Source organism: Perna viridis, chromosome 3 (genome assembly GCF_037379345.1).
Source record: "Perna viridis isolate PV_CMFRI_1.1 ecotype Kerala chromosome 3, ASM3737934v1, whole genome shotgun sequence".
Classification (NCBI taxonomy): domain Eukaryota; kingdom Metazoa; phylum Mollusca; class Bivalvia; order Mytilida; family Mytilidae; genus Perna; species Perna viridis.
In genome coordinates, this window is record NC_142447.1 from 40,725,141 (window position 1) to 40,746,943 (window position 21,803).

The following is a 21,803-nucleotide window of genomic DNA, read 5'->3' on the forward strand; positions in this document are numbered from 1 at the left end:
TTAATTCTTTTTTAAAAGGTCATATTTTGAATTAGAAAAGAATAGGTTAGGCCACTTGAGGATAATTGTCAGGTTCTTCTCTATAAATCAGAAAAAGGGAAGCTTTTATTTCTCTTGTTTTCAAACATTTATGAGGAAAAACTACTCTTTAGGAAAGTTTCTTCCATTTCATTACTGTTCATATAATTAAGTTTATTTTCATTGAGCCAGGTATTGTTGAGATACTAAAAACTTTTGTCTCGTTTGACCCTTGAAAAATTGCATTTCAAAGAATCTAATGACAGGATTTGTTCCTGCATTCATTGATTTCACAAGTAAGATAGAAGAAGTGTCTTTTATTGTTTAAAGGCAATAAATCATGAGTAATTAACTAGAACCATAAATGGAAACTTAGCTATATTTGTCCACATAAAAAATGTTTTCCTCAATAAATAGTTGCTTATGAGATCAAAACCTAGGCTATGGTGACCCTAAAGCACATAGCATCTAATTAATTACTTATTTTTACAGTAAACATCATATGATGCAGTCAATAGAAATGTTATTTTAACCATTTTATACCAGTGAATGCTAGAATGGCTATGAATATTCATCCCATATCAAAACAAGAGTAAATTGAAAACACAACTGAATATATATAAGTGCAATGGTATTGTTGGTATTGATTTTACATATGATACGATAAAATGTTCTCAGTGTCCTAGTTTTCTGATCTGTCTGTTGTCTGGTGTCATGTAGGAAGCGGAACTTTTTTATTTAGTCATTCATCTTTACAGACCAATTAAGACTGGTAGAGCTTAAGCTTGTCCAGTTAAAAAAACTCTCTTTCTGTCTTGAAATTAAAGAGTATTGGCAAAATAAAAATGGATTCACTAATGATTGATTTAGTCTGTTTGTTCTTTTAACTGATAAATGTCTGGGGCAGTTTTCTGCCATCTTTCCGTAAGGAATTGATATCCTGAAAAGTGATGTGTATGCAAGCCAACTATGTCAACTAAATTGAACTAATGATTATTGCCCTATGTGGAGAGGGCTTAAGGCAATAGTACAACATCACAAATTCATTTTAGTTTATAAAGGCTCTAAAAGTTTGTTCTGCTAAATTACAGTTATAGTAAAATGATACAAAAATTTACATGGAGTTTTAATAGACATTGATGGTTTAGTGTGGACTTCTGAATTTTGGCATAATTGACGAAAAGTATTAAACAAATTTAAGCAAGCAGTAATACCTTAGATATACAGTGTTGAATAAAGTATATTTCATTGACCTCAAACTGTTCTAAGCATTCTTCCGATTTTGTCAGACATGACGTATGAGCAACATGACAGGTGACTTGCAGAAAGCAGAGGAACTATTCATCTTTCAGAGCACCCAAGTTTGTCCGCAGGTTTTGATGGGCTTCATACTGTTTATTTTCTGTGTTTTTGTTTTTTTTTGTTTTTTTTTTTGTTTTTTTTGTTTTGTTTTTGTTTTTTTTTTGGTGTCAAGTGGGTTGTTCTGGCATAGATAATTTTGTAAAGTCTTTTCTTCTGGTGTCTGAGGGTGCCCAGAAATTTTGGAAACTTTTATTTTGCATTGATCAAACTTTCTTAATGACTTAACCCAAAAAATTGCAGGCCTGTGTCTTTTTTCTCACAACCAGACCAACCTACAATCCTGTATCAGCCAATGATTTTGTGTTTAAGCATTGTCTTAAAAATATAGCATAAGACCGTAAGAAAATTTAAAACCATTATAATCATTATAAGCTGCTTTTAATTTCTAGAATTTTAGCCAGATTAATTTTGTCAAGAAATGCTTGTATAAGATTTATGTGTCATGTTATTGTTTTGTTTCTGTATTTACTTCCTGGTTGACATTAATTCTTTCACCTACTTTCCAATAATTTTTATGTGCCTACATTTTTGGTGAAGCCATGGAATTATACTCTAGTTCAGCTCACAATATACCAGCATCTTCAAGTTAAACATGATATTATTTTTGCATTGTATGATTTCATGTAAAAGATGCCTTATAGTGTGGAAGTAACATCTTTTCTTCCATATCTCTGTTGGTCTTCAAAATCACTTTAGCCTGAAATTTGAAAAGGAAATTTTTCCCTGCAGACTTAAATGCTCTAGAAATTATTTTGTCTGAAACAACTTCGCATTCTTCAGGGAACTCTCCCCCAGTTCATGGTCTTTATCAGGAAATGTTTGGTGTAAATAAAAACAGTGGATGGAAATCTCCAGAGAAAGCTCTCTATTCAGTTTATGACTTTTGTCTCCTTCATAAGAGTGTGTTGTGATCAGAACTCACTCTGTCACAGCTTTCCCTTACTAATAATGAAATTTTCTAGGATCTTTAGTGTCTCTGTCAGTTATGGTTAAAATACACATTTGTCAAATATATCAGTTGATTTTGTGATTTATACACCAGTTTTAGTGGATTTTGTTGTTTCATTGAAAATTATAGCTGTTAAGAATGATTCAAATGGAATGAATGTATTCTTTGGTTCTCAGTATAGAATCAATGGAAAGTTCTTGTCTTTTTGAATTACAAAAAAAACAACACTTTCTTAACCTTGATTAGATACTATTTTTATATCATTAGTAATGGAAGATGGTATTCTGTATTTTATTTCATAGTATAAATAATTGAAGAAACTTGTACTTGTAAATTATGATTATCATCATCACTTTACACTGATTTACTACTAACCATTACATGCCAATGAAATGTTGGGTAAATTAAAAAGATATATTGGAAATGCTATTTTCATTTAAGAAATTACACTGAAAAGCGTGGAAATAAACGGTAGTTACATGTTATATATACATTGATGTTGGCCAAAGTCTTGGAGAAACTCCTATTTAATCACATAGACTTTATGTTTAATTTCTCAGATTGACTATTTCTTATTTTACAGATGATAGAATTACAACGACAACGACCACAACATGCCTCCTCCATCATTTGTAAGTAATAGTCTGTCATGTCTAAATCTTTCATACAACAATAGACCAAATAGAACTATTATATTTAATGTCAGTTCAAGTCCTTTATTGATTTAGTGATAATTTTTTTAACCGTTATATTCTCGATCCAGAGTTGTCTTTCCTACTAATTGTATTTCTCTTTTTATAAAACTCAAACATCATGTGATTTTATAATACCTAATGAAACATCCCATGTCATTATGTAATTTATGTAATTCTGCCATATTTGTAACTGTTTCAACAAACTGACTATTTACTATAAATTCTGACGTTATTTGACATTGAGTGAACTAGGAACATTTAAAATTTGAACAGTTTGGTAGGTTTCTTCTACAGTGCTGACGATTGCTTTATTTGAAAATGAAATGGATGGTCATGCTCCATTTCTGCTGTATTTTGTTTCACATTACAAGAGTTAGTTACAACATCCTCATATTTACTCTCACTCGACTCACAAACTGAATCTGTTAATGGGAAAGCTGTTGCAAATAATCAAGAAATGATTGAGTTATTTCTGGTTGAAAATGTCCTTAAGTGAATCTCTTTTCAAATGTTTCAGCAACACAAGATGCAAATTCTTTTTATTGCAATATTCAATTTCATTAAGTCCCAGAGTTCCCTCACAAATGTCCTTGAAATCATATCTAAATTCTGAAATTGATTCATTGCAATTTTTATCCACAAATTTTATGAGATAGGACATATTGGTATTGAGCCATGTAACTTTACCCTAAAATAGCATTAAAAATTGATGACATTTTCTTTTGTAATATGTATGCTTTACTTCTCATAGTAATCATGCAGAGTTCTGTAGTAATTAATGAAAAATTTCCACCTGTGTGGGTATCCTTTCTTTCAATGTACAATTCAATTTATAGTGTATCACTGAAAATTTACTTTTTAAAATTTAATTGGTATACTTTCTGTAGGAAATTAAGTTCACTGTTCTTCATTTGTAATGAGTATTAGCTTTTTACTTCATTGTGAAGGCAGTTCAATTTTAGTTGCATGAATTTTTTTAAGTTTAATGCTTTTGGTATTTCCAAAATACCTGAATGACATTAGATTGTAGTATAGTCTCTGTTCCATTAGATTTATTGAATTATCTTATCTCTTTGAACCACTCCTGTTTAAGTTCTTTTTCATGACTTCATTTTGAAGAGCTGTTTTCAAGTCCCCCAGATTATGTTTTTATTAAGATATAGTTGCAGTAAGACATTTTTAGCTCACCTGGCCGAAGGCCATGTGAGCTATTGCCATCACTTGGCATCTGCCGTTGTCTTCGTCTGTCGTCATCATTAACAATTTTTCAAAACTCTTCTTCTCTGACACTATTTGACCAATTTTAACCAAACTTGGTGTGAATGTTCCTTGGGGTATCCTGCATAGAACTGATGTAGGGATTTTTGATATGTTGAAAAACATGGTCACTGTTACTAAAAATAGAACATAGGGGTCAGATAGTAGCTTTTCGAGTATAGCTGCAAAACTGTTAAGTTTAGCTAAATTCTGACTTGGGTAAAAGTGTTCAGCATTATGAGCTCTATCTGTGGTCAAATTTTTATTTTAATCTGTGAAGCCATGTTGGAGTTATTGCCCTTTTTCAACATTTTGTTTCTATTTTTTATGTTATTTCTTTCAAAAATCTTCTCTGACGCTACTTGACCAATTGGAACCAAACTTGGTATTGTTCCTTGGAGTATCCTACATTAAAGTGATGTGGGGATTTTTGATCTGTCGAAAAACTTGGCTGTCCTTACTAAAAATAGAACATAGTGGTCAGACAGTAGTTTTTCGGATATATCTCCAAAACCGTTAGGTTTAGCCAAATTCTTTCAATAGCTGAAATGATCCATATTATTAGGACTACAAAAGTCTTTAGTGATAAAAGTTGTCAGATGATTCCTTGGAAGAGTTATTGCCCTTGAAAAGGGAAAAATGACAGTTTTTTTTTTTTAAGTTATCAGCTAATATCTTGAAAACTGTAGTAGAAATTCTTCTTAAATTTACTGCCCTTGAAAGACTAAATTTAACCAGGTGAGCAATTCAGGCTCTTGGGAGCCTCTTGTTAGATTGACATGGACTCAACTAACATTAATCATTTAGCCCTTCTTTGAACAAGGAAATCTGTTTTAGACCAAATATTAAATTTTATATTTCATTGTCTAACCTGGATTACAGTTAAAAGGTTTTTAATTTGACGTTACAAATGGATGGAAATTTTCCCATTTTTAATGTATTCACAATCAAAAGAAACTGCATTAGTCTGTTTCATGGTATTTTTATACCTCAAGTCATTCCAGGTATTCTTCATTACCTGAAGTAAAAACAGGAAGTTGCATTAAGTACATTTTTAACTTAAGATAGGTCAGGTATTGGTTGTCTACTCCAAAGAATTTTTATCATGACATGCTTTAGAAATTAATGTATATCATTGTGCCTATTACAGCTGGTCAATCAGAAGACAGCGATTATACAAGTGAGATGAGTTATCCCCAGCAGGCTAACCAACACAATGTCCCAGCACGACAGATTAGGAATACCCCCATGCCTGATGTCAGAGACCATTATTACTCAGAGGAGTATGATCCTTATGACCCTCATTCATTTGATCGAGGTATGTCATTTGAAAGAGGAGAGTCATTTGACCACAATGATTCTTTTGAACATGCAGAGTCATTTGACAGATATGGGACACCTGATGACTATGAACGTGAACATACATGTACTTTCGAACAAGATTCTTTTGACCAAGAACTTTCGGTGGAACATGAAGAATCTGATTCTGTTCGGGATTACCGACAAGACAGTCAGGATTATGATTCTTATAAACATGACGATTATAAACCTAGGACAGAATACTATCAGGAAAGTCCATACCACCATGGGCGTAGTGATACAGACTCAGAACCATTATCATATAACAGTCGACCACCAGGCAGAATCAAACACCATCCTTATATCTCTGAAGGGTAATTTATCTTTGTCTTCAGTTATATATAGAGTATAGTATTGTACTAAGTCTTCGCAACTACATGTAATAGATTCCTGACTTGTCTGAATCTTTAAACTAAACTATGACTTTTTGGATATTAGAATTCAGTACAGTCATTTTGTTTTGGCTGAATAGATGAACATGTTTTTGTAAATCTTGACCAATATGTATTGGTTCAAGTCAACATTTGGAACTTATTTTTAATATTGATTATAAGTAAGTACAGTGTACAATAGGATTTAAACCTTCACCGGTAAATCCATATCTTGTTTTAAGGGAGATAACTCTAAATGGTATAATGGAAGAGAAAAAATAATACAATTTTCAAGAAGCTGAAAAAAAAACAAAGAAAGCTGCTAGCATATGTTCTTAAGATGTGAAATTTTATTTGTATTGAGATTAGTATATAATATTTTAAATGAAATTGCTGAAGGTTACTGTGGTTTCGTTTAATTTCATGGATATCAATTTTAGTGTTTAGAGGAAATAAAATTTTCATTGAAAACTTAAATTCTTGGTTTATAGGCCTGTGGGTCTATGAAATATTTAAAAAAATCAATGAATTGGTCTGCAGTTCTGGCAAAAATTATCACTAAAGCAAATCTTTTGCATTATATATATATTTTTTCAGAAGTCCAATGCACAGCCATGATTCTCTTACTAACATGACTAACAATACAAACATTAGTATCAGTAGACATAGTACACAGGAGTATAGGTAAGATAATAACACACACCGAGAGAACTTTTAAGACATTTAGTTGCATTTGAACATGTGAAAGATTGCATTTTAAGGGCTGAATATTTGTACTCATCTTGGATAAGGCAGGCTGTGGTTATTTTAATGTACTCATATTTCCATACAAACTTACTTTAATTTCAGCACATTGTTTTGAGTTTTTTTTAGGCCATACTCTTTGCATTATATATTACGCTTACTTGTAATAAGACGAGTGCTGCTGGCAGAGCAGGACATGCTTACCTTTCCAGATATCAATTCCATTTTTTTTTGTTGGAGATCATATTGCTTGTGCTTTAGTTTTTAGCTCACCTGGTCAAGGCCAAGTGAGCTATTGCAATCACTTGGTGTCTGAAGTTGTTGTTCGTCGTTAACAATTTTTCAAAACTCTTCTCCTCTGGACTTACTTGACCGATTGGAACCAAACTTGATATGAATGTTCTTTGGGGTACATGTATCTATCCTACATGATGTGGGGATTTTTGATGTGTCGAAAAACATGGCCGCTATTACTAAAAATAGAACATAGGGGTCAGACAGTAGTTTTTTCCATATATCTCCAAAACCATTAGGTTTAGCTAATTTCTGACACGGATAAAAGTGTTTAGTGTGATGAGATCTATCTGTGGTCAAATTTTCATGTTAATCCATGAAGCCATGTTGGAGTTATTGCCCTTTTTCATCGTTTTTTTTTGGTATTTTTAATGTTATTTCTTTCAAAAATCTTCTACTTTGACACTACTTTACCAATTGAAACCAAACTTGGTAAGAATGTTCCTAGGGGTATTCTGTATAGAACTGATTTGGGGATTTTTGAATTGTCAAAAAACATGGCCACCGTTACTAAAATTAGAACATAGAGGTCAGACAGTAGTTTTTCGCATATATCTCCAAAACCGTTAGGTTTAGCCAAATTCTTTCAATAGCTGAAATGATCCTTATTTTAAGGACTACAAAAATCTAGTCAAAAAAGTTATCAGACGACTCCTTATAAGAGTTATTGCCCTTGAAAGAAGAATTTTTTTTAGTTTCTTGAAAACTACGATAGATTGAAGGAAACTTTCAATTGCTGAAATGATCTTTATGATGAGTCCTACCAAAGTCTTCTTGAGTCAAAATTGTTGGACAATGTCTTGTAAAATTTATTGCCCTTGAAAGACAAAATTCAGCTAGGTGAGCAATTCAGGCTCCTGTGAGCCTCTTGTTTTGTGTTACATCTTGTTCTTCCTTATCTTTAGTTTATATATGTAATATATTAATTCAGTTCACTAAATTGTGTATGTAGATCATCTTTGTTTTCTGTTTTCACATTCTGGTTATTGTATTTGGTTTGACATATTTGAATTATCCAATTGTTCAAGCGTCAGTGTTTTTTTGCCCATATTCCATGTCAAACATTGCCTTTTTGCAACATTTCATTTTTAAGGGAAACTGTTCTCCTTGTGTTGTAATATTCTTTCATTGATGTCCCCATTATAAAAAGTAAATAGCATTGAACAAGACTACTGCGAAGTAGTATATATTGAAGGTTGTCTTTGTTATCCCATCATCAAGGAAGATGTGATGAAATCAATAACATTGTCTGTCTGTCTGTTACACCAATGTGAAAACTCTAGTATCAACATTTGACCAAACTTGGTACACGCAGTGACAATTTAGCACTCAATTGATTTTCTAGGCGACTAAAATTTTCACTATTGTAAAATAAATTACACTATTATAAAATTTACATAATTGAAAGTAAGGAGCACTACCCTTCATCTTGCTGCTCTTGTTGATTCATTTAGTTAATTTTTAAAGTTATTTCCTGATGTTGTAACATACTCATCCAGAGATTTCTAGTAATAACAAATTGATGTCACATGGTATGGCATGTTTTCTGTCAATCATATTTGGTTAACAGGTTTATCCTTGGCTTTGGTCAGTTAATGAATTATATTGATTGGTCAGCAACTATATAGCAGAGACAATTTCAGTATGGCTAGACATAATTATAATGGATTATACTGTAGAAACATGACATGTTAAATGTCAGTCTTGTCTACAACATGCAATATTACTTTATCTTCAGTTTACTACTTAAGCAATACTGCAACTGAAAAGAAGGCTTTATTTTTTTGTTTATTACATAACTTGTGTATGGACTTTTCCATTGTAATACTATTTTAGATTGGTCTAGACTAATTGAAAGTAAATGAGACATGAGTTACAACAATCGTTAAAATAGTTACATTTTCCAAAATGTTATATTTTTGGCAGTGTTGCACTTGTGCAAAACGACTTATAGAATGGTGAATGTTGGTCCAGCAGGGAGTGGGGGAAGTATAATTTTTCTCTATTTTTTTATTGCTATCACTTGGTGTCCGTCCTCCGCCTTCGTTGTAAACAATTTTTCAAAACCCTTCTCCTCTGAAACTATTTGACCCAATTAGGACCAAATTTTGTGAATGTTCCTTAGGGTATTTTGCATGGAACTGATGCAGGGATTTTTGATACATCGCGAAACATGACTGCTGTAACAAAAAATAGAACAGAGGGGTCAGATAGAAGTTTTTCCCATATTTCTCCAAATTCATTAGGTTTAGTAAAATTCTGACTAGTTAAAAAGTATTCAGCATGATAAGATCTATCTCTAGGTAAATTTTCATTTTAATCTGTTATGTCATATTGAAGTTATTGCTCTTTTTCAATGTTTTTATGTAATTTTTAAAAAAAATCTTCTCCTCTGAAAATACCTATACATGTATAACCAAATAAAACCAACTTTGGTATGAATGTTTCTAGGGTATTCTGCATATATCTGATCTAGGGATTTTTTATTATGGTCGCTGTTACTAAAAATAAAAAAAAGGGGGTCTGTCTGAAGTTTTTCTCATACATCTTCAAAACTAATAGGTTTAGCCAAATTGATCCTAATTATAAGGCTTACAAAAGTCTGCATTGGATTGAAGTTATTAAATGACTCCTTGTTAGACTTATTTGAAATGTGAAAAATGACTTTTTTTTACAGATTTCAGCATGATAGGTAGAAAGAAAATTTCTATTGCTGAAATGATCCATATGATAAGGCCTATAATAGTCTGTGCAGGGATCAAAGTTATCTGATGACTCCTTGTTAGAATAAATGCCCTTAAAAGGCAAGAAATGATTTTTTAACAGTTTTCAGTAAATATCTAGAAAACTATAATAGATAGAAAGAAACTTTCAATTGATGAATGAAAAGATTCTTATGGTAAGTCGTACCAAAGTTTTTTTTTTGAGTCAAAATTGTCAGACAACTCCTTGTTAGAGTTTTTGCCCATGAAAGTCAAAAGTTTAACCAGTTTAGTGATTCAGGCTCCTGGGTGCCTCTAGTTTTTTTTTTTTTTTTATTTCGAAAGGTTTGATTTTTGTATTTGATCTTTTCAGCATAAGAAAATGATTTTTTCCACTTAAATGGGTCATTTCTTACACCATTATCCTTTTGATTGGAAGTAATGTTTGTATTTATGCATTCTTCTGTTTGTATATCCTTAATAAACTTTTTGCCATGTATAAAATCTTTGGCCACATCTTTTTATCATCAGTGTTTCCATAGCATGCAATGCATTTCCCACTTTCAATTTGATGGTTTGGATTTTTGTCTTCTCTTTCTGGAACTGTCAAAAATTTAGACATAAGATAATAACCAGTGTCATATATTGTAGGATGTGTGCTGAATACTGGCTTACTTCGTTTTAGTTCACTGAGTTCTGTAGAAATCTGTGGAAGTCAAGACATAGGTTTTGCTTTTCTGGCAAGGCCGTCAACAAACTTAGATTTAACAGATGCATTACCACCATTGTATCACAAAATCATGCCAATTTTACTCATATTAACCCCCCTCCAAGTCATGGCCTATTGACATAGAAAATTAAATGTTAAAAGTTTAACATTAAGTCTTTATAGTTCATGTAGACATTTTTATTAGCTCACCAGGCCAAAGGCCATGTGAGCTATTGCCATCACTTGGCGTCCGTTGTTGTCATCGCTAATAACAATTTCTCCTCTGACACTACTTGACCAATTGGAACCAAACCTGGTATGAGTGTTCCTAAGGGTATCCTGCATAGAAATGTTTTGGGGATTTTTGATCCGTCGAAAAACATGGCTGCCATTACTAAAAATAGAACCTAGGGGATCACACAGTAGTTTTTCGCATGTATCTCCAAAACCGTTAGGTTTAGCCAAATTCTGACCCAGATAAAATTGTTCAGTATGATGAGCTCTATCTGTGGTCAAATTTTCATATTAATCTGTTAAGCCATGTTGGAGTTATTGCCCTTTTTTCAATGTTCTAAAGTCAAAATTGTTGGACAACTCGTTACAATTGCTTGCCCATGAAAGACAAACTTTAACCAGGTGAGCCTCTTGTTATGAAGTGGCGTTGTTATTTTGTGATGGTCTCAGAAAAGTTTAGTTGAGTGTTCATCCATCTGTCACCTAGTGCATTTTGTAGAAGTAACACAGAAATGATTATTTTGTAATTTCATATTATTATACAAATATTGAAGCAACACAAAAAATAATATTTAACAAACACACAATTACATTGACAATTTGAACAGGCATGAATTATTTCTGTGATAACAGTTTATTAATATTACAAAATGAATTTCTAATATTAAAAAATATTTTCTTATATTCAAAGAATGATTTTGTAATATTAAAAGTTATTTTCTAATATTACATAATATTGATTTATGTCCACGTTGGCTTGCTATCACTCAGTTATTTTGCAGTAACTTGACTATTACTTAACATATTTTATTAGATATATACCATTAGGTTCCATACCACAACAGGACTAATATTTAGCATAACTGCACCTAGCTTGAGGGTTACCAGAAAGGTATCTGCAGCCTCAATGTTAATTCTGTTTAAATTTTTGAACTACAGATCTTTATTTTAACTCAATTTTTTTTTCTCAGTTGTTTCCCCTAGTTTCTGTCAGCCTAGACTTTTGAGTTATTCCCCTTCATATGAAGAGACTGATACAGTCTTTCATCCTTGTTGATATTGATCATGTCACACCTGTGGTCAATAGAATAGTACAAACAGAAAATTTGTTTTTAATTACTCCCTATGACACATGATCAAAATGTTACAATACATTTCTATACATACTGTGTATTGGATAGATCAATGGATGTACAGATGTATCAACTAGATCAATGAAGCTAGTTTTACTGGCTTGTAGTATTGACTATGTTCATAATCCTGTCACATCCTCTCTGTCTAATACACTGACTTTTGAAAATTAAGTCTGTCCTATACTTGCACAAAATTTTTGTGAAAGAATGTTTATTAGGTGTCTGAGACACATCAGTTTGAAACCTTTTAAAAAGTATTTTGTTAGTTAAGCTCTTTTGCATCTGGTCATAACATTATGGAACATGAATTGCCCGTGGTAGAGGTTTTGAAAGATAAGGTTTTTATTGCCATTGGTAGACCTTGGGTTTTATGTTAGATGTCAGAAATGGATTTGTGAGTTCAGGTTTCTTTATCAAAAGATCAAGATTGGTATTGATAATAGAGGTAGTATTCTTTACTGTTTATGATTTATAGAAGTTGCCAAAAGTAAATATTAAAATAAAACTTCATGTGAGAATTTATTATTTCTCGACCAATCTTAATGTTGTACGGTTTGGTCTAGACCTGGCTTGTGTATTTGTAGTTTTCTGTTGTATATCATCTGTATTATGTTATAAAAGAGTCATAAAAGGACATGAAACTGAAATTGTATTTTACTTTTTTTTTTTAGCTCACCTGGCCGAAGACTATGTGAGCTATTGCCATCTCTTGGTGTTTGTGGTCATTGTTAACAAATTTTCAAAACTGTTCTCCTCTGAAACTACTTGACCAATTGGAATCAAACTTGGTATTAATGTTCCTTGGGGTATCCTGCATAGAACTTACGTTTGGATTTTTGTTCCATCAAAAAACATGGCCGCCGTTACCAAATAAAGAACCTAGGGGTCAGACAGTAGTTTTTCGCATATATCTCCAAAACCGTTCAGTTTAGCTAAATTCTGACAGGGTAAGTGTTCAGCATGATGAGATCTATCTGTGGTCAAATTTTCCTTTTAATGCATTAAGCTATTTTGGAGTTATTGCCCTATTTCATTGTTGTTTGCTTTTTTTAATGTTATTTCTTTAAAAAATCTTCTCCTCTGACACTACTTGACCAATTGGAACCAAATGTAGTATGAATGTCTTTTAGGGTATCCTGCATAGAACTGATGTGGGAATTTTTGATCGAAAAACATTGCTGCCATTACTAAAAATAGAACCTAAGGGTCAGACAATAGTTTTTCATATATATCTCCAAACCATTAGGTTTAGCTAATTCTAACGTGGGTAATAGTGTTCAGCATGATAAGATCTATCAGTAGTCAAATTTTTTTGTTCTAATCTGTTAAGCCATGTTGGAGTTATTTCCCTTTTTAACGTCTTGCCATTTTTAATGTTATTTCTTTCAAAAATCTTCTCCTCTAACACTACTTGACCAATTGGAACCAAACTTGGTGTGAATGTTCCTTGGGGTATCCTGCATAGAACTGAAGTGGCCATTATTGATCCATCAAAAAATATGACTGCCGTTACTAAAAATAGAACATAGGGGTCAGACAGTAGTTTTTCACATACATCTCCAAAACCATTAAGTTTAGCTAAATTCTGACAGGGTAAAAGTGTTCAGCATGATGAGATCTGTCTGTTGTCAAATTTTCCTGTTAATGCAATAAGTTATTTTGAAGTTATTGCCTTTTTCAACATCTTTTGCCATTTTTAATGTTCTTTCAAATATCTCCTCTAACACTAATTGATCAATTGAAATCATACTTGGTATGAATGTTCCTTAGGGTATCCTGCATAGAACTGAAGTAGGGATTATTGATCGGTCAAAAAACATGACTGCTGTTACTAAAAATGGAACATAGGGGTCAGACAGTAGTTTTTCACATATTTTGTCTCCAAACCGTTGTAAGGCCTAAAAAAGTCTCCTGGGATAAAAGTTGTTAGATGATTCCTTGTAAGAGTTATTGCCCTTGAATAGTAAAAAATTACCAGGTGAGTGATTCAGGCTCCTGGGGTCCTCTTGTATTCTTTCAAAATCCCTAAAACTATATTTGATAAATTATGAATCTGATTTTCACATCCGTTTAAGAAATTTTGCTGGTTGAAATATTACATAATGATAATTATGATTATCAAATGAAAAGTATATGCCATGACTTCCCCTTTTGTTCAGGGTTCTGTATTTGCAGTCATATCAAGCTGAATTTTGTGGAGTATTTATTTATACATTCAATAATTACCATAGCTGTATGATTTCACTTATATGTGCTATTCAGTGACACAGTAAAGTATTATTTTCATGATGGTTGGTACTTTGACAACCCAAGGAGATGGTATGTTTATTGTTGTCTGAAAGTGAAACTACACAAAGTATTCAAGTTAATAGTATTTTCTTACTTATGTAGACTTTAGACACTATTGTTACAAAAAATATACACTGTACATATATATGTACATGTACATGGGAATATCAGTAGCCACTTACGTTAAAAGTACACATAGTCTTGTAATTAGATGCACTTGTATTTTGTATCTATCATCAATGATAAAAGCTGGTATCAGTCATCATGCTAAAGGATACTTTAAAAAACCATGCATCAAGCATAAATCAGTCATGTTGAAGGAAACTTTAAAAACCATGCATTAAGCAATTTTTAATGCCATAATATAGTATGCAAATTTAATAAAGATAACCAGAAATAATTGGTCTTTTTCTTAGGATAGGAAATTATTTGATTGATTATAGTATAATATCTTTTGTGCTGGATACCAATTTATACACATACTCATCTGATACTTTTAGTGTAATGTTTTAAGTAGTCACTGAAACAACAGTCTAGAGAATGGCATGATACCCTTGTATTTTTTTTAAGTGGAGTCCGAGTTGCTCATTTACTTTTGTTACTTTGTATGTATGATTTTAGTTACTTTATGTTCTTTGTTGTGTATGTCTGTTTTCCATGTCTGGTCTTTGTCCCTGGATTACATTCTTTTGATTACCGCTATAACCTTGGTTCCCTTGATTACCCTGATAAAATAAATTTCCCTACTCCAAACCTGTCTGTTTTCTATATGCTGCATGCTTTCTTGGGCTCGACATCTGTCCATTTAATGTCATTTGAAAGACTAATATTATCCGTATCCTAGATATACCAAGTCCATTAGTCTTGGTCTTTGAGAGGTTGTTCACAGCATTTCTTGTAAGATAAAACAATTCACAATTATTATAAGTACTTGGCAAACTAAGAATTTACCATCTAAAGGGCAGTTTTTATAATGAGGATAACTCTATTGTTAGTAATTAGTAAATTGCTATTTAGGAACCACCCAACATTAGAATAAGATTAGTCAATTTTGGAGCAATTACCATTTATGCAGAATTCATTATGGAATAAACATGGCGTTATTTTCACTGGACTGTAGCATGTAAACTGGATGATCATAAAGTATCTGTAATTGAATTATTATTCTCTTCACTGGTTTGTATTTGTACTGATTTGCATACTTTATATTGAAAGTATATTTATATATACTGGTAGTTATCTCTTGGGAATAGTTGATATAAGGTCAGTTTGTATTTGGTAGTTTTTGTTCAGGCTGAAATGTCCGGGTCAGGCCATTAATAGAGGGCTATCGTTTATAATGTTAAAGGTTAAGGCTATTTGTAACAGTGCAGCAGAGAGATTAAATGTAGCATATATTTTCCATGAATCTTTCAAGAGTTTAATTTTTATATTGTTCCATCCACAAATTTTACATTAACTCAGAAATGATTTGTATAAAAATCTTTATTTGTTGGTTCAACACATGAATTTGTTGAAGGAACCTGTCTTTCAATTTACATTTGTTCTTGTGAGAGTTGTTTTTAGGGGGAATGGTTGAATCATTGCTTGTTGCTTAGCTGTGCATTTGCATCCTTGAAGATATATAAAGTTCATAGTGGGTTTGAATTTATTTGGAAATGAAAAAAAGTTAGTCACATTTAATGCATACTGTATGTCCTAAGCCTGAAAAGTAAAGCTGTCTGATATTTATGTCTAAGCCAACCCTTTGGCTTCACTTTGTTACTCTAACATGACAAAGTAATAAAAGTACATATAGTAGCAAAGCCATTAAAATGAAGAAATTACATTATATAATAAATTTATGTAACTTTATTAAACTTGAAAACAGTTCATGGGAATAATGCAGATTTAGTGCTTGTATGCTGATCTTTTAAGTCAAGCTCAAACTTGAAAATATGTGCAATTTAAAATATGTACAGTTTAATTTAATGTTTTGCACTTTCAATTATGTTTTTGGTTCTTTTATATAAAAAAAATAATTTTAAGGCCTTTATAAATTCAGCCTTGTTTTAAATTTCAACAAAATTCTGTGAAGTGACAAACTGAATTGCAGTGTATACTTCTTGAACTAAAGAGAGGTTTATGTGGCTTTTCACATAAAAATTATATAGGAACGATGTATGGTGATACAAGGAATGATGTATGGTGATACATATGGCTAATATCATACTTCATTTGCTTTACAGTCCTATAAATAGCACGAGATCATCTACAAATATAAGTCGTGGAAGTATACAGGAAGTGAGTGATGGAACAGACCTTTATGAGACACAGATGAACCCAGATTATTCCTCTCCAGCACGGTCCAAATGGATTGATGCAGTAAACCGGGTTAGGGAGAAACTACAAGAGGTTTGTATACCATCAAGGTCACTGTTCTATGTTCTTCTCACTTCAATGAAGCAGTCTATCCTGATTTTTCACCCTTTGTTTTGAGAAAGCAGGAATCATGTTATGTCACTGGCTTTCAAGAGGTCTTCTAATGTGAGTAAGTATACTTGAAAAGTTTGCGTTCTTGTTTTGGAAATTCCTTTAATAACTGGATTATATTAATATTTGATGGTCATTTTTTCAATTCATACCCTTGCGGAAGGAAGAGAATTTTATTTATAAAAGGTTATACACAATACATGGCTACCACTGCTAGATGCACAGGTTTTTAATTTAAGGCTGATGTTTTTAGCAACCAATCAGAATTAATATCTAGAAAATGGTCAAAGTATTGCTGTGATTTAGCAAGATCAATTGGTGTGTTGAAAAGTTTTCTGCAAGTTTAACATTTTATTAGTTCCTATTAACTCCTTTCTCTGAATGAATTTCCTACTAGCCTCCAATTGCTGTGATATTTTGTAGATTCACTCCTTTATAGCTTTAGAACTGCTTATTTACGTGAAGGCACTGGATTTAAGGCATTACATTTAAGTTTTTACTATGGAATGTTTCTGAGAGTCTAGTCTAGGTTACAAGTGATGTACTCTACTGGTTGGTGTTTGAGTTGTAGGTGCGTGTGAGCTGTAGGTGTGTTTGAGTTGTAGGTGCGTGTGAGCTGTAGGTGTGTTTGAGGTGTAGGTGTGTATGAGACTTAGTGTTGACATGGCCAATACCTAATACATTTCCATAGCAATAAGAAATTTATGGTCATTCTGTCATCTGTCTTGAGAGAGAACTTAATTTGATTTAATTGAATAATCATCGAGAACCAAATATTTTTGTTCTGGTGAATATCATATATTGGTATGCCTATACTCAGCAGAAGACAGAAATATCTATGTAACTGTTAATGGTTTCTAAAAACAATTACAATAATGAAATTGAGAGGTCATCTCAATGCATGTGTTGTATAAACTTTTAATGAAATATTAAGTCATTAATAATGACAGAACTATACTTGGCTTATTGTTCTGAAAGTTTGATATTCAAGTGATTAACGGGTGCACTAATCTCTAAAATAACAGTATTTTCTGGTTGATGCATTTCGATACATATGGTAAGTGAAGCAGAATACATAACCACAAATGTAATTCACTACTTACTTCCACAAGTCATAAAATTACTGCAATTAGTTGAATTTCATTAATATTTTGTTATAGTGTTTTTATGATATGCTGTTGGATTTCTCAATATGTGTTGTTCACCTTTTTCTTACATGAACCTGCCTTTTCTTTGGTGTTTTCCGTTTGAATTTGGATTTGATTTATCCATCAGTGAACTTACAAGATCTTTATTATTAGTTATCTTGTTCATTGGACATTTTGTGACTGATCTAAAGGTATATGCATTGTTTAACTGAGTTACATTTGATTTATTGATAAAACACAACAAAATAAAACAAAGAACTTCTTTGAAATGTTGAAACATGGATTGACTGTGCAGAGATGATTGACAAGGAATTGATCAAGGAGATGATTTTGCTACTGAAGGGTTTTAGTGATCTATAAGAAGGGTTTTCTGAACATCACTCAATAGACCAACCTGTTACATGTGATTCATAGATCAATATCACTGTACCAGAACAATGGATACCGTTCTTATACCAAATGTCTGTGTTGTGGACTTATATTTTCTTTGGACTGTGGTGTTCTGAGAATCTTGCTGCTCTCCAGACAAGATCCTTTATGTTCAGGTATTTAAGGCTACAACCAAAACTTCATTTCATTCCTTGTGAAGATTTTATATGCAAAACATTCTTGAAAATATTTGATAAATGTTGGTGAATTTCTAAGGTTGACTTCCACTTTAAGTTACAGAATGAACCACTTGATTATTGTGAAAATCAAAATTTAAAATTTAAATGTTGACTGTTTATATATTAAAGTAACAGATTTTAAAATTTTTTGCAAGATACATGTAGAATGGTAAGTAAATACCTGCTCGCAATAGGGCATTAAGATATTATTTTTTATTTTTTTTTAACAAAATTTTGTTGATTAGGGGCATCAACTCAAATGCAGTCTTAATGATATACACTAGTATTATTCAAAATTGTGATTTATATGGCAGTAAAAAAAACCTATAATTCTCCTTATATGCGGACATTTTTATCTAAGTAAGCATTTAGTAGACGATTCATTTTGTCTGTGACTTACAATACACCTATAGTAGGGTTATCTACACGTTTTATATATTAACCAGCTCACAGTATTGATTCAAATGGTAAGAACATTCTATTTTACATTAATTTCCATATTTTTATAAACCGATAAATTTGGAAAAAAAGAACAAATTATTGATGTAGTTTTACATAAAACTTAAACCATTGAGATTGAAATTCAATTATTAAGTATGTTTGAATAGTTACTACCAACCCTATAACAGTATTCAGTCAAATATCTCAATTTTTGTAAAAAAAAAAGAGAAGTTTTGATAAAAAATAATTTAGTTTCTTTTTTAAACATGAAAGGTGGTCAGTATTGATAAGACAAATGCCTTAACTATTCTGTGAATACAAAATTGTTTCAAAATCTCAATTTTGTTTGTCTAATATTCATAAAATGTCAATTGCAGACCCCCTTTTTAGCCTTAACACAAGGGAGCCTCTTGATAATCTAAAATCTGCTTATTGATACAGCCAGTTGCATAAAGTTGTAGTTCTTGTGTACACAAAGGTAAAGTAGAGTCAAAATGTTGTATAGTTACCATTATTTTAATGAAAACGACATCTTAGTTGCCAAAAATGTTGATTTTCAGTTGAATTTGGTACCCTGGGCATGTATAAATGTACATGTACTTGGTAGTTATAAAAGAAAAATTATCTCACAGACACAGATAGATATTTTACAAGAACAGTAAATAACATACACAGAAAACATCAAAGTTTCTACTTGCTTCACAGACTATTAAAGAAAATTCACTTTTTATATGTCATTACCACCATTTTTATATGTCATTACCACCATTTTTTTATAAGCTGCATTAGAATTTGCATGGAGGTACCATTAGAAATGGTCATTTATGAGATAAAACCTGTTTTATTGGTCAGTTTTCACTTTAAATCAATCAAATGGCTGTAGTAAAGCACTTCTTGACCATCTTAAGTAGAATAAATGTGAAAATGCAAAAAATATTTCAGTTTTATATGTCATGTGTAACAAGTGCAATTCCACCATTTTCAAGTCTCTACTCCAAGTATTAAAATGTCAAAAATTCAAAACTGTTTATAATTCAGCACTTTAAATCACCCAATTTAAAACTAGGATAGTTTTGAGAAAACTTTTACTAATAACAAAGCAATCAGTAGGTCATCTTTTAATCTATAAAAACATTGCTAATTTCCAAATTTAGTAAAATTATGCCATAAATTAAAAAAAAATGAGGCCTAGCATAACTTTTCTTCATTTAAAGTTGCTCCATTTAGTATAAAATATGATATTGCTGATTGAAAGCACCTAAAGTAATTGAAAGTCACTAAAAATCTCAGTTTCCACTGGAACTATGGTAGTTTCTTGTATTCTTTGCCCCATAGGCTTCTATAGTAAATGTTAAATTTTCATGATTAAAAAACAAAATAGACAAGGAGTTTAAATCTAACTTTCAAACATTTCAAAAATAATTTTTAGGTCCATTTTATAAAAAAAGGCACAAACATTGGTACACCAGAACAGGTCAAACTAAAAATACTTTATTTCTTTTAACACAGCAATTTTTTTTAAAGTTATTGAAAGATCTATAAGTTATAAAATGATGTAACTATTGTATATAATTTATGATAAAACTAATTTATTTGAGTAACAGATGTATTGAAGAAAAAATCCTATTAAGTCAGTGATATTGGATGAGTAAGTCCATACAAGTGTAGACATTTACATGAAAGTAAACAGGACTTCTCAAAAGTTAATTAAATGTGATTTTTAAAAACTCATTCAAACTTCAGTTGATGCCCCTGTCTCCTATGTCTTGATGTTCCCATATAAACTAATACTTGTTTTGAAATGCACTTTTCTAATAGATTTAAAAGATGAAAAATATGATATAGAAGTATAATTGTTTTCCTGAAGCACATGACACTTACCATGCATATAACACTTTTTTTTTCAAAATAAAGACCTATATATACATTCTATACTAGATCAGAAAAATTGAGTGTCTAAAATTTTGTTATTCTAATCATAACCACTTGCTAAGTTGGTAAATGAAGAAAAATGTTATTTAGGAGATGGATGTATTCATCAATATCAAATAAGATGAATTTTAAATTATTATCGAAACCCATCAATACGATGGAATTATGTAAATAGCCTATTTCTTCCCAATATGTTGTTCAACAGAGAAAAATTAACCGGTAATTAAACCCTCGTACGTAATCAATTTCTCCTTATTGTTTACTCTGTGTTTGTAGTTTGCTGACATCCTTAAGTACTTATAAGCTTTAGCAGTTTACTGAATGATTCTAAGATTCTCTATTTAGAATTTTTTTAAGACGCATACTTAAAATTCTTGATATAAAAAATGAAATATCAGCTGCATGTCACATTAATAGTTTGGAGAGCCAGCAAGATTCTATTTATAAACTTCCGTAATGTTTGAAATTGACAGGAACAAATTGATCATAAAATGGATGCTGTCATTTACAGAACTGGATGTCAATGGTCAAATGTCCGCTAAAATTAATATTGGCAGGATTCGATTACAACTAAGAAACATTTAATTTTGACAAAATGGGAAAAGTTTTCAGTAAATTATCGTTCTTGACATCTAGTTATTGTGAGGAGCCTGAGGGTGATGCTACTGATAATTATATCAGTGATAATCCAGAGAATCAGCGTTGGGAAGCGGACTCTACCTCAGCTTATAGTAAACCTCTGTGGACTTCAGAGTTGTGTCACAATGAACTTGTGGAATTTAAAGCTGATGTTGAGGTGGAACTTAACAATGATATTGAGGAACTAGAATTGAAGAATGATGGAGATGACTTAGGGCTCAAATATTTGTTCAGTGAGGAGGAGTTAGAGGATCCTGAGTTAGATTTAGATGGATTTGATGAGTATGAAGATGAAAATTTGAATATTTATAAGGTATTTATGTACTATGTAAGCTGAACCTTTTAAAATATTTTGTCAGCATTTTGTACTATGGATTTGTTGTGCTATGGATATTTTTTCCATTATCTCTTTTTTGACTGTTTATGTGTTGCTTACCTCTAAAAAAA

At 31.6% G+C, this 21,803-nt stretch overlaps 1 protein-coding gene across 18 annotated transcripts in view; it reads left to right on the plus strand.

Moving 5' to 3' along the window:
- Positions 1-21,803, plus strand: part of LOC148622270 (protein unc-13 homolog B-like) — a 142,858-nt gene that overhangs the window by 70,688 nt on the left and 50,367 nt on the right. For 16 of the 18 annotated variants that reach the window (XM_088571997.1, XM_088572004.1, XM_088571989.1 and 13 more), the window contains exons 7-10: positions 2,913-2,961; positions 5,432-5,954; positions 6,609-6,695; positions 16,345-16,510. In XM_088571997.1, coding sequence (XP_088428123.1) covers positions 2,913-2,961; positions 5,432-5,954; positions 6,609-6,695; positions 16,345-16,510 — 825 coding nt within the window. Of the gene's footprint in view, positions 1-2,912; positions 2,962-5,431; positions 5,955-6,608; positions 6,696-16,344; positions 16,511-21,192; positions 21,670-21,803 lie in introns of those variants that run through there. The other 2 variants (XM_088571999.1, XM_088572006.1) reach the window with 2 other exon arrangements.